The sequence below is a fragment of the Phoxinus phoxinus genome, assembly GCF_949152265.1.
Source record: "Phoxinus phoxinus genome assembly, chromosome: 21".
In the NCBI taxonomy this organism is placed as follows: Eukaryota; Metazoa; Chordata; class Actinopteri; order Cypriniformes; family Leuciscidae; genus Phoxinus; species Phoxinus phoxinus.
Window position 1 is genome coordinate 26,886,332 of NC_136896.1, and position 13,128 is coordinate 26,899,459.

Below are 13,128 nucleotides of genomic sequence, written 5' to 3' on the forward strand. Positions count from 1 at the left end.
GCCGTAGTGTACCAGTATAAAATACTTTATGGTGCCTACCTTCTCTTAAAATGTCAAAATATTTAATATCTCAGGACAATTCTAAACATTTAAATTACAAAAATACAAACATTATACATACAGTATGAACAAACCGGAGGAGCATTCATGCCCTTATAAATAAATTAATGTACAGTTTATAATTATATACTCTCATACGTACACGTCAGGAAATGTACAGCCAGCCTGGGCTATAAAACATGCAATTAGTTCTGAAAGATTTCAAGACCGAAAATGGACCACTTGAAGATAGTCATTTTCAACCACCAAGAAAGTTAAGCAGGGGATTCAACTGCTAAAAATCACATGAATATATTATAGCAAAATTGTATTTAACACAAATAAGAAACTGGCATTCAAACCTCAATTTTACTGATCTGTAATGAAACTATTTCGAAAGCGCTGCAGTGACGGTGGAACTCAAAGGAACCATTTAATATTGTGAGTTTTCTGTAAATGCAAGATTTTTTTCTTTTAATAATAATTGAGATTTAGTACAAAAAGAAAAGTGCGAAAGAAATCTTAAAATAAAGTAACATTTTAAAATGGTGTTTTTCTAACACTGTAAATAGATTTGTGGCCGTGTATGGAAAGGTACCGCTCAACATCGTGCAGTGTTGTCTACAGGTACAGGACATGTGCAATGAAAGCCATCAAATAGCTGCTCAAATCTGCCTCGCATCCGTCGGAAAATCTTGTGCATTTGCTCTGAACTCGTAAGATTCGCAAGTCAACTAATAAAAAAACCTGTATAGTGTGATGCTGAGGGCATTTTCATGCTCCATTTAGTTTCAGCAATCCAAACAGGGATGTAAATAAAGTATTAAACTTTCAAAATAATAGTAATGTGCAAAACCACAAAAGAAAATGAAATGCATATAAACGCATTCATCACTTACAGTACTGTTGAAGTAGGACAAGAAGAAGAATAGAAGTAAGGAGAAACTGCCTTCATCTGACATCCGTTTACAACAACACAGGCTGCTGACCTGAGCGGACCCTCCCGTGAGCCATCAGCACCCCGGGCCACTGCACGAGTCTCTGAGCCGCGTGTGAGAGGTGAACACTAGAGGTGCTGCTCCGGCTCTGGCCAGCGGGAGAGACCAGCCGGAGGGGGCGACCGCCACACACACACACTCTCTCTGAGAACCCAAGCGTCCCTCGGCCATCCAGGCCTTCAGCCCATCGACAGAGACTCTGAAGAGAGACAGACGGGAAGATTTAGATTCAGGCGCACAACAACTGCGACATTTTCACAATGAGTTTCTTCAAATGAAAACATGATGCATTATTGAAATGTTTCTACCACAGAGTGAAGGTGTTTTTGTAACAAAGTGGATCATTCTAGACCTGGATGCTGATTGGTTATAGTGTTCCAGCTGTGTTAAATGAGAACAACAGCTGTTGACCTGTTCATATCACTGCATTGCAGACACAGAGCAAATGCTGTTACTGTTGACATCCCAAAAATGACATTACATTTTAATACATTTATATCCTCAATATTCTTATTACGTGCAAACTTCTGTTATTAAACTACTGTTCAATAGTTAGGGGTCAGTAAGATATTTTCTGTTCACAGAGGCTGAATGTATACAAGATCTTAACCAAAAATGGATGATCCTCTTGATGAAAATAACATCGAAACATTTATTTCCATCAAGAGGTGCAAACATTTTTGGTGAAGATCTCTATAGACAATGCAAGAGTCCAGCACTCTGTAAAGTCTCCTCAGAACATCCCAGAGGAGCCAATTCATGTGTGAATGCGCATTCCTTCATGCTCCTCCCTACCATGCTTTCACAATTTGAGACTGATGGATCTTGACATTGTCATCCTGAAATATGGCCATGATGTGTTTTCCTTCATGTTTTTTTAAGAAATAAAAAGCTACACACTTCAACTAGTGTTATAAGAGCTGTTGCCAAACAGAACACGCTAAAACACAATATTCACTGCCATAATGATCCAATCATTGACTCTTAAGCATTTGCCTATTTAAATCCAAACATGTATAAACACAGTCAGTTTGATTTGACATGAACAAAAGCTAGGCTGTGAGGAACAGACATTGGTTGTGTCTGAAATCACCCCTATACCCTTAAATAGGGCATTATTTGAGCCATTTGCAGTGGTGTCCAAAACTAGTGGACATTATCGAGTGCACTCATTCAATCCCTTAATGCACTGCAATAACGAGCCATAATGCACTAAGGTCTCATGCCGAATGAATTCCCGCATCTCACCAGAAGATGGCGCCGCAGCTGAATCATCCATCCATCCATTTTCCAAACTGCTGCTTCAATGTGGCTTCAGTGTAATATACAGGTATAAATTCTTTTTAAAATTATAATTAAATTGTTTAGATAAGATTTCTACATGCTAGTTTACATGACAGAGTTCAAGTGTTCAAAATCTTTTCATTGGTACTGGAGCTGCCAGTTCGCTAAGTTACAAATAATTATTAAACAGCAAGCACAAACAATGCACAAGCGGCAGCTCTTCCAGCGGTGCGCACTCAGTGTCTGAATCCGCTCACTCGTGTTCATTCACTCCCTCAAGTGGATATATTAGTGCAGTAATAAGGGAATGAGGGTACAGGGGGAGATTTCAAACACAGCTATAGAGTCATCACATATGTAGGGTAACACTTTGTTTAACAGTGTCCTTGTTTCACATGTTACATGATGTAGTTACTACAGTATTCACTATAAATAATGCATAATTATAAGCAACTAACCCTAAACCAAACCTATACCAAGTACAGGTTAATTATAAGTACTCAGTGCTTAAATGTATAATTACAGTCTGGTTTCCCTTTATTTTAAAGGTGTCCGTCTTACAGAGTGATAAAACACCAATGACTATATTGTACACCTCATTAATTCGCGGCAAATTAAATATGATTGAGGTCTATTAAATATTACATGCCATTAATCACTTTTCACTGCAAGTAAAGAAAGACATGGTGCACTGCTCATTAATAACACTGTTAAACAAAGAATGGCAAACTCTCTGATAGTATTGCTCAACTAGCAGCACAGAGACTAAATCATTCCAGCAGTAATGTTTTCTCCAGGCCCAGCTGAATGTGTCTATTAGATTCAGACTGTATAGTGTTAATAATGGCTGCGGTGTGTTAGTGTCTGGTACCTGGTGGAGCTCCATGCACTGCACACACACACACTGCAGTGTTGCTTCACTCCGAGGCCTCGGGCAGAGGCATCATGCTGGGACATGCAGCCTTCTCCTCCTTACTGTGTGCCGGCTCCTGGGCAGCGGAGCCGTTCGTGCTCGTGTTCACAGTCAAGCTCCGACTCCGACCCGTGAGCTTCCGGCACTTGCTGGCAAAAGACACACCCTTACGCTTGTCCTCGCACGCCATCTGAGAGACGGCCACAGGAAAACAAATGCCATTGACATACTGAGAAGAATTCGTTTTTTCCTAAGCAAGATTGTTCATGCACCAGTGTGATAAAGTCTGGATTTGTGCAAATACATATTACACCAATAATAAATATATTTATATGAATATCTATATATCAGGGAATTTAAAAAAATGTATATCCAAAGCGGTCTCTTGAGCTATTTACATTTCAATACAGCACTTTGTGACCAATTAATTCCTTTTCAAAGAGCTTTTGTCATGTGACAAAAAACATTTGGATTTAGATCAATTAATTTATTATGTACTTTTTAAATATATTAAAGGATAATTCCGGTATTTAACACCTTGAGTCTATATTGTAGTTTGTTTTGGATGAACAAGAGTGGTGGACAACATTTTTTTGACAATGGTTCCTCTCTCGAGTTTTTGACTATAATAGAATTGGCCATGGACCCATTTAACATTGGAGTCAATGGGCATGTCCGAAAATGTCATTAAAACAGCCAATAATGTTCGTTTACAAAATTGTTAAACTCACCGAGTGGTTAGTGGTGTTCGTTGATGATTATAAACAATATATCGTCGCAATATATGATTCCAATCCGTTTATTTTGCTATAGTGGAACTATTTTTTCAGACACTTCACAACTGTGTAACTTCCGCTCAATATTTGAATCTGAAGCGTTAGCACACTTCCAACCACTTGATGGCGATAACCGATGTTTATGTCTCGCGGGACACTCACGGTCACAGTCGAGTTTAACTTCATATTGCACTGGTCAGTGGTCACGTCTTTCAATATGGTTAGAATTTGTGCGGTCAAAAACTGCGGTAAAGAGCTTTGCTCGCTAGCCTTATGAGAAACGGAAGCGAGCAAAAAGACTACATCGACCACATGTAAACAGCCCCCTTTCCGTTTCCAGTAGCGCATTTATATTAACGAGCACGCAGTCCTTCAACAGAATTCAATGGGATTTTACAAAATTATCCTTTAATACGGAATTATCCTTTAATACAATTTATTTTAGTGAAATAATTTAAAGCAACACAAAGGAACTTTTCCTCTGCGGTCACCCTACAGGTTGGAAGCGGAATTGTCCATTACCGCTGTCGTCAATAATTTACCCTACCGACTGTCGCACGCACGCTCGCTGTTTATCCAGCGCCGGCTCTGGAATGAACGATGTCCACAGACAAGGTAGAGTATGATACATGATTTTATGAAAATATGATGTATTGCGACATCAGAAACGAAGAAAAACTAAATAATGACTATTGTAACGCTTGATGTAAATCAAGTCAAATGTTTTCTTATTTTTTGTAGTTTTCTTATGTCTCATTAGAACTACAGATCTGATCCCGATGCGACCCGATCTGGCATTCTTATATAGTGTGGTAATAGCAGATATAGGGCTGCAAAGCGGAGGCAGAAGTGCCTCTCACCCGGTTACGACTTGATGAACCACTGAAACGATTTTGGAAACATTATTTTAAGGTAAAAACATATTCCTTAGTGTTGCTTTAACTCTAATCATCATTAAAATGCTAAATAAAAGTAATTTATTTCAATAGCAACAGAAAGGCATTTTATTTTCAGATGTTGTTGTGCTTGTTTTTTGAGCAGGCGTTCAGGCGTTTACCTGCTCTTTGAGCTTGAGGATGAACTTCCCGGCGCCCTTCCACCGGCTCTGAGCCTGGAACACACACTCGTGGTCCTGCAGCACACGCTGGCACGCTTTAGCGGAGGATGATTTCTTACTGCCCGCGTCTTTGGTAAGCTCCTCCATCAGGACGTAGTCACATGGGTTGGGGTTGCTCAGGATGCTCAGAGAGTACTTGGCTTTGCTCAGAGTCTACAATAGACCACAGCAGCTTAGCTAATTTGATATCAACATGACAGGTATGAAATCTTCCAGTGATGTCACAGTGACGTCTGACCTGCTGGATGATGTCCTGGGCTGTGCTGTAACGGGGGGCTTTGATGACAGTGTGAGGTTGCTCAGGAGAAACGTCATGAACCTGCACGAAGAACGTGTCCTCCTCTCCGCTGCTCACCTCCTCCAATCCCTCCATCACTATATTCTTCTCATTGAAGTTCTGCTATGAGCCACCAGGAGGAGCAACAGATCAAGACTTAAATGGTGAATGTATAAACAAAAGAAATGGGTGTGGATCTTATGAGGCCTGTAGGGGTCAATCCTGTTATGAGTTACATTCCCATTATCCTAATTCACTGGATACAAAAATATATATATATATATATATATATATATATATATATATATATATATATATATATATATATATATATTTTCAAAGCTTGACATCATTCTGGCTTTCTTTCGGTTCTGTTTTTCAAAATATCCTTAAGTGAACATGAAATGAATTATGAATAATTGTTAAAGTTATGATAAAAAGTGAAATAAAATATAAAAAAAAACGTCTTTCATCTAGTTTCTAACTAAAATGAAAACTGCAATAAAAAAAATATAGATATATTTTAAATGACAATAATAATAATAAAAATGGCAACAAAAACTAAATTACTACAACTTTAAACAAAATAAGTGCTTCTAACATAAAACCTCGAACATTTCTTAATATAAAGAGTTTGTTTCTTCAAATTTTCTTTAATCAAAATGTTTCAAACAAAACATGTTTTCTGGGGAATATTATTTTAATTGATAACCAATTAAAAGGTTTTTGTTCAATTTCCATCTTGTTACCGGTAATCATTTATATCGCTTTAACAGTTCTTGAGCAGAAAATCAGCGCATTTAAAATGATTTCTGAAGGAACTCTGAAGACTGGAGTACAATGTATAAAATGTATTGAAATGGAAAACAAACGTTATTGGTGAGCATAATTGTTCATAATTGTTCCAAACTTTTCAATGGTAGTTTATTAATCTTTCAAATGGTACTGCATAATAGGAATGACCCTTAAAAATCAAATTAATGAAAGCAAGCACAATCTGGGAAAAGGGTTGTTACCACTTCTTTGGTTTTCAGGCATATTCTGCCCACATATCCTTCCTCCGGCTGCCAGCTGTGAAGAACTTTCAGGAGCTGTTCATCGTTCGCTAGGGGGCGCTGCTGAGGGGCTTTCTTTGACTCGCTCTTCTCCTTCGACAGAGGCGTTTTCTCCTCCATCAGGAAGTAGTTGAAGGACGTAGTCGGAAACAACTGGCAAGAGAGAGACTATTTCAGCATGCGTTTATGTGCCGAGGAATGAAGAAAATGTGAACCAGACCCGTAAACACTGGAGTGAACATTGCTTGTTCCTAATGAGAGAATGAAATGACAATCATTCTTTAAAAGGATGACAGTTTGGCACTGGCTGTACTTCCAAGGTTAATCCGAAACATTTTCAGAACATATAAAAATTGCTCCTCAGGAATTCTAAAAGAACTCTGAATGTGTGATGGCGCCACACACAGAGTGCTTACACTGCTTCATCTATAGTAGTTGACCATGTCCTCTCACAGAGCCCTCAGACAGTTCATTGCACTAAACAGTGTTCTGGTGTGTGCTAACCTGTCTAAACTGGCTCGGTTCAGTTGTGTTGACACTTACAGAGTCCAGGAGCTGTTTGGCTGTGGTGTATTCATCAACACACATTACGGTGAAGGGTTCGGGGCCTGGAACTCCATGCACTGTCACTTTGTGCTGCTGAGCGGCGCGTCTTTCCTCCGTGCTGAACAGCTGACAGGAAAAAGGGAACAGAGTTCACTTTTTTTTCACACTCTAAAACTTAAGACATATAACATGCTGCTAAACAGAAGAGCACATTCTTAATATTGTTTCAGAGTTATTAAACAACTAGTGACAGTTTAGATAAATAAAATGGTTCAGTCATATATTGTGTATACAGCCAGGGGTGTCATGCACCTACTGTCATTTTTATTTTTTGGAGACCACAAGTGGCGAGAGAAGATAAGACCAAAAAGAAAAACAGTTGTAAATATAGCTGCAAGCAGCAATCACCGGGGCCAAGCGCAAGCAAGACGACAAGACATGCCAAAGTGGCTGGGAGTGTGAGACCCACTGCAGCAAGGAGCAATTAAAGACATTTGAAGATGAATTTTGGCAAAATGGTTGAAAAATCACATACAATAACTAAAAATATGATTATCACTTTCGACCAATAGGTGGCGCAATTACGAAACTGATGTGATGTGGTCAGAGTGAAGTGACAATGACACATACAAAGTTTGGTGTCAATATGTCAAGGCATTGCAGATATAAAGCCTGAATAGTCATTTTGGCATCATGCCTCAACTTTGCCACTGCGGTATACGAAAACGGTTTTGTCTATCGACACGAAATCCATAACTTTTACTCGGCACAGTCTGGAGATGACACGATCCGATTTTGGTGAAAATCGGACGTTCGGTCTAGGAGGAGTTCGAAAAAGTAGGTTTTAAAAGAAAATAAAGATGGCGGACAGGAAGTTTGGCTGACTATGGCAAAATTGGTATCTATGTTTTCAGCATAACCCAAGGAATCTATTGAGATCAGTGTCATTACTATAGGCAAATTTATTCAAAAGTTATTAGCATTTTTGGAAATTTCATTATAACTTTTGACCAAAAGGTGGCGCTGTCTCATAAATTTTTGAGTACTTTTAGGGCGTTGTACTGATGACCCATACTGAGTTTCGTAACGATACGTTCATGCGTTCATAAAATACAGCATTTTAGCACATAATTCAAAATGGCCGACAGCCAAAATGGCCGATATGGGAAAATTGGATATCAGTCGACTCAGCACGATGCCCTGAATCTAACGAGACCACTTTTGTGATTTTTGGACAAACCGTTCAGAAGTTATAAGCAAAAATATAAATTCTTCATATCTCCGGACCAGTAGGTGGCGCTGCGCCGAAACGCAGCATGTAGCCTCAGGTCATGCTTGTGATGACATGTACCAAATTTGGTCTGAATCCGATAAAGCGTTGTGGAGATACGGCCTTACGTCTGTTTTTGCAAGCGCTACGTAAAATTTATTTGCGCGGTATTCGAGAACGGTAATTCGAATCAACTTGAATTCCATAACTTTTTGTCGTCATGGTCTGGAGTTGATCTGGTTCAATTTTCGTGAAATTCGGAGCAACGGCCTAGGAGGAGTTCGAAAAAGTAGTTTTTTTGGAAAATTCAAAATGGCGGGAAAACTATTATGACGGAAAATGACGTCATAGAGTGCAATCGAATCGGCATGAGCTCAGGAATCAGAGGAAAAAAGAATTTTGTTGATAGGCCTTACGGTTCAAAAGTTATTAGCATACAATTTCTGAAACTTTGGACAGGTGGTGGCGCTAGAGGGAATGAGTTAGAAACACCAAAATTGGTGTATTTGATGTTGGGAATGTCCTCTATCAGAATGTCAAACCAAAACAACTTTCCCGCATACGCTTCTATGGGCTGCCATAGACGCCCAGTCGGAAGAAAAAAAAGAAGAAATATAGCTGCAAGCAGCCATTACGGGGCCAAGCGCAAAAGCAGACGACGAGATATGCCTACATGGCTGAAAGTATGAGACAAACTGCAGCAAGGAGCAATTAAAGACATTTGAAGATGAATTTTGGCAAAATGGTTGAAAAATTACATACAATAACTAAAAATATGATTATCACTTTCGACCAATAGGTGGCGCAATTACGAAACTGATGTGATGTGGTCAGAGTGAAGTGACAATGACACATACAAAGTTTGGTGTCAATATGTCAAGGCATTGCAGATATAAAGCCTGAATAGTCATTTTGGAATCATGCCTCAACTTTGCCACTGCGGTATACAAAAACGGTTTTGTCTATCGACACGAAATCCATAACTTTTACTCGGCACGGTCTGGAGATGACACGATCCGATTTTGGTGAAAATCGGATCTTCGGTCTAGGAGGAGTTCGAAAAAGTAGGTTTTAAAAGAAAATAAAGATGGCGGACAGGAAGTTTGACTGACTATGGCAAAATTGGTATCTATGTTTTCAGCATAACCCAAGGAATCTATTGAGATCAGTGTCATTACTATAGGCAAATTTATTCAAAAGTTATTAGCATTTTTGGAAATTTCATTATAACTTTTGACCAAAAGGTGGCGCTGTCTCATAAATTTTTGAGTACCTTTAGGGCGTTGTACTGATGACCCATACTGAGTTTCGTAATGATACGTTCATGCGTTCATAAAATACAGCATTTTAGCACATAATTCAAAATGGCCGACAGCCAAAATGGCCGATATGGGAAAATTGGATATCAGTCAACTCAGCACGATGATTTTTGGACAAACCGTTCAGAAGTTATAAGCAAAAACATAAATTCTTCATATCTTCGGACCAGTAGGTGGCGCTGCGCCGAAACGCAGCATGTAGCCTCAGGTCATGCTTGTGATGACATGTACCAAATTTGGTCTGAATCCGATAAAGCGTTGTGGAGATACGGCCTTACATCTGTTTTTGCGAGCGCTACGTAAAATTAAATTGCGCTGTATTCGAGAACGGTAATTCGAATCAACTTGAATTCCATAACTTTTGGTCGTCAAGGTCTGGAGATGATCTGGTTCATTTTTCGTGAAATTCGGAGCAACGGCCTAGGAGGAGTTCGAAAAAGTAGGTTTTTCGGAAAATTCAAAATGGCGGGAAAACTATTATGACGGAAAATGACGTCATAGGGTGCAGTCGAATCGTCGTGAGCTCAGGAATCAGAGGAAAAAAGAATTTTGTTTCTAGCCCTTGTGGTTCAAAAGTTATTAGCATAAACATGAGTGAAACTTTGGACAGCTGGTGGCGCTAGAGGGAATGAGTTGGAGACTCCAAATTTGCTATGGTGATAGTTCAGGCTGTCCTCTATCACTGTGCCAATTTTCATAAGTTTCCCGCAAACGGTTCTATAGGCTGCCATAGACGCCCAGTCGGAAGAAAAAGAAAAAGAAAAAGAAAAAGAAAAAGAAAAAGAAAAAGAAGAAGAAGAATAAGAACGGGAACAGATACAATAGGTGCCCGCACCTTCAGTGCTTGGCCCCTAATAAGAACGGGAACAGATACAATAGGTGCCCGCACCTTCAGTGCTTGGCCCCTAATAACTGTACACAATAATAACTGTTTCTGCCACAGACTTTAAACACTTTTTACTGATGATGTTTACAATAATGTATCAATATACAGATAGATATAAACCTTTTTGTTACCCTATACATTTTGTTGGGTTCAAATCTACTTCACTGAAAAATCTAATATATATATATATATATATATATATATATATATATATATATATATATATATATATATATAGTATTTCTTCATATTTGAGCAGTTTGAATAGGCATGGCACTTCTGTATACAGTAGCATGTCTATGTCTTTATGATTTCCTGTTGTTAATGAAATTAGGCTGCACTCGGATGACAGGGACTGAGAGAGAGGAATGCAGCACATTCCAGAGTTTTAAAAACATCGGAAATATTTGCTCAATGTTTTCTCAAACATACGGTCTACTCCCTTGTGGGACTGAATGGCACGTATAGAGGATTCATTAATGTAAACTGTTTTATTTCTGTTGTCCAGTTCCACCAGTACTACATGTAACACAAATATCTCTCTGTGATCCTGACATCTGTGTGGTTTTATAAGTGGGTTATGAATGCTGTCTCACCACAGACGCAGGGAGCGGTCCTCCGGTGGGACTCTCCTCCGATCTGCGGCTGAAGATGAACATACTCGAGACCTCCAGAGACTCGTTGTGCAGGTTCCTCATCTGCAGGTGTCTGTAGCCTGGAATAATGTAACAAACCAAATGAAATATACTGGACAAAGGTGGACACGTCACGTATCAATTGAATTAAGACACAACAACAACACAAAATTTGATTTAATGCAGTACATGATCAAATGGAGTAATCTGAAGGCATCAATAAGTGATTGTACAACAACTGTTGACAGACAATAAAAACAATTATAATAAATCAAATATATATTTTATTATATACTATAATAATTTAATATTAATACTAAGTAATGACTGAATATATTTACTCGTACTTGATTTATATATATATAGTAAGAATGTTATAGATCTTAGAGTCAGTAAGAAATTTCTTTAAAGAAATAAATTATTTTATTCAGCAAAGAGGCTGTAATGTTTTTTGTTTGTTTTTTTACAACCAATCCTGTAAAAGGTTTCCACAAAAATATTAAGCAACTGGTTTTAACATTGATAATAATAATGATAATAAGAAGAAGAAGAAGAAGAAGAAAAAGAAGAAGAAGAAGAAGAAGAAGAAGAAGAAGAAGAAGAAGAAGAAGAAGAAGAAGAAGAAGAAGAACAAAAATATAATATTAAGAAATGTTTCTTGAGCAATGTGACACTGAAGACTGGAGTAATGATGCTGGAAATTCAGCTTTGCATTACGTGAATAAATAAAATTTTAAAACATATTACAATAGAAAAGAGTTCTTTTAAATTGTAATTTTTTATGATGTTTTTCAAACTATTTTTGATCAAATAAATGCAGTCTTGGTTAACAGAATATACTTCTTTCAAAAACATATTTTAGTGTAGGGCATGTAAAATGTACATTCTGAGGATGAAGCAGGTGGCAGTTATCAACCAATGCTCAGTACAGCAGTAACAACACTGTGCTCCTGTAATGAGTTTTCTACCTGGTTTGAGGGTTTTGAGGGGAAGTATTCGCTGAGCGGTGACCTGCGAGCTGTTGTTCTCCACCACAGCAATGCGCAGAAACGCCATATCCTCGAAGTGCACGTGGAACAGGAAGCGCTCATTCCACATGGGATTGAGTGTGTTGCGGTGTATGGGCTTGGTACGGAAATGGCAGCTGTCTGCCGACATACCCAACACCTCCACTTCCACACAGGGACTGCCGTTTGAGTTACCCGGACACACGTTCTGCCCCGAAACAATCTGTGTGCATATGAATTAATTCATGTCTGTTAGATTAAATCGAGTATCCAAAAGTAGTTTTAATGCTGAATATGGGATACTCAAGGCTCTTACAGTGAGAGTGTATAGGGTAGGGGTCATGTTCTCCAGGTCTCGGTCCAGAGGGTAAAAGTGCTGATATAGGGGGCAGCTTCGCTCCCACAGGACTGGAGGCTTCAGTACATAACCACAGTGACCATTAGCCTCAAACAGAGCTGCGTTCAGCTGCAATGGCAGGTCTATAGGAGAATATACACATTCAATTATCATCTAAAAAAATAGGGACTGAATTCTTGAAATCATCTTGTTAGAATAATGCTCAATAGCATATCTGAATTATATTTACATATAGTTGACTGATTTGGTATAACATATTTAAATAAAATGGTAGCAATAAGAAATTAGCAACCAAAAATTAAAATGTGTTTATTCAAGATTCATTCACTCACTTTCATGTCATTCCAAACCTGTATGCATGTCTTTCTTCAGTTGAAAACACGAAAGAAGATATTTTGAAGAAGTAACCAAACAGTTGATGGGCCCCATTGACTTCCATAGTTCAAAATATCTTATTTTGTGTTCAGCAGAGGAAAGAAATTCAAACAGGTTTGAAACAACTTGAGGGTGATTAAATGATGACAAAATTTTAATTTTTAAGTTAAAACCAAAATTCTTCTAAATATCTTCTTTTACATTCCACAAAAAAAAGAAAGTCATACAAGAATAACGTGAGGATGAGTAATTGATGATTTATGGGTGGACCAT

The 13,128-nt window shown here is 38.4% G+C and overlaps 1 protein-coding gene across 1 annotated transcript in view; it reads right to left on the reverse strand.

Annotated features, from left to right (window-relative positions):
* Positions 1–900: 900 nt before the first annotated feature.
* Positions 901–13,128, reverse strand: part of plce1 (phospholipase C, epsilon 1) — an 87,991-nt gene continuing 75,763 nt past the window's right edge. The window contains 10 exon segments of the mRNA XM_079595346.1: positions 901–1,219; positions 1,222–1,236; positions 3,298–3,424; positions 5,068–5,280; positions 5,366–5,527; positions 6,421–6,612; positions 7,003–7,131; positions 11,077–11,195; positions 12,084–12,345; positions 12,439–12,602. Coding sequence (XP_079451472.1) covers positions 1,053–1,219; positions 1,222–1,236; positions 3,298–3,424; positions 5,068–5,280; positions 5,366–5,527; positions 6,421–6,612; positions 7,003–7,131; positions 11,077–11,195; positions 12,084–12,345; positions 12,439–12,602 — 1,550 coding nt within the window. The 3' untranslated portion in view covers positions 901–1,052.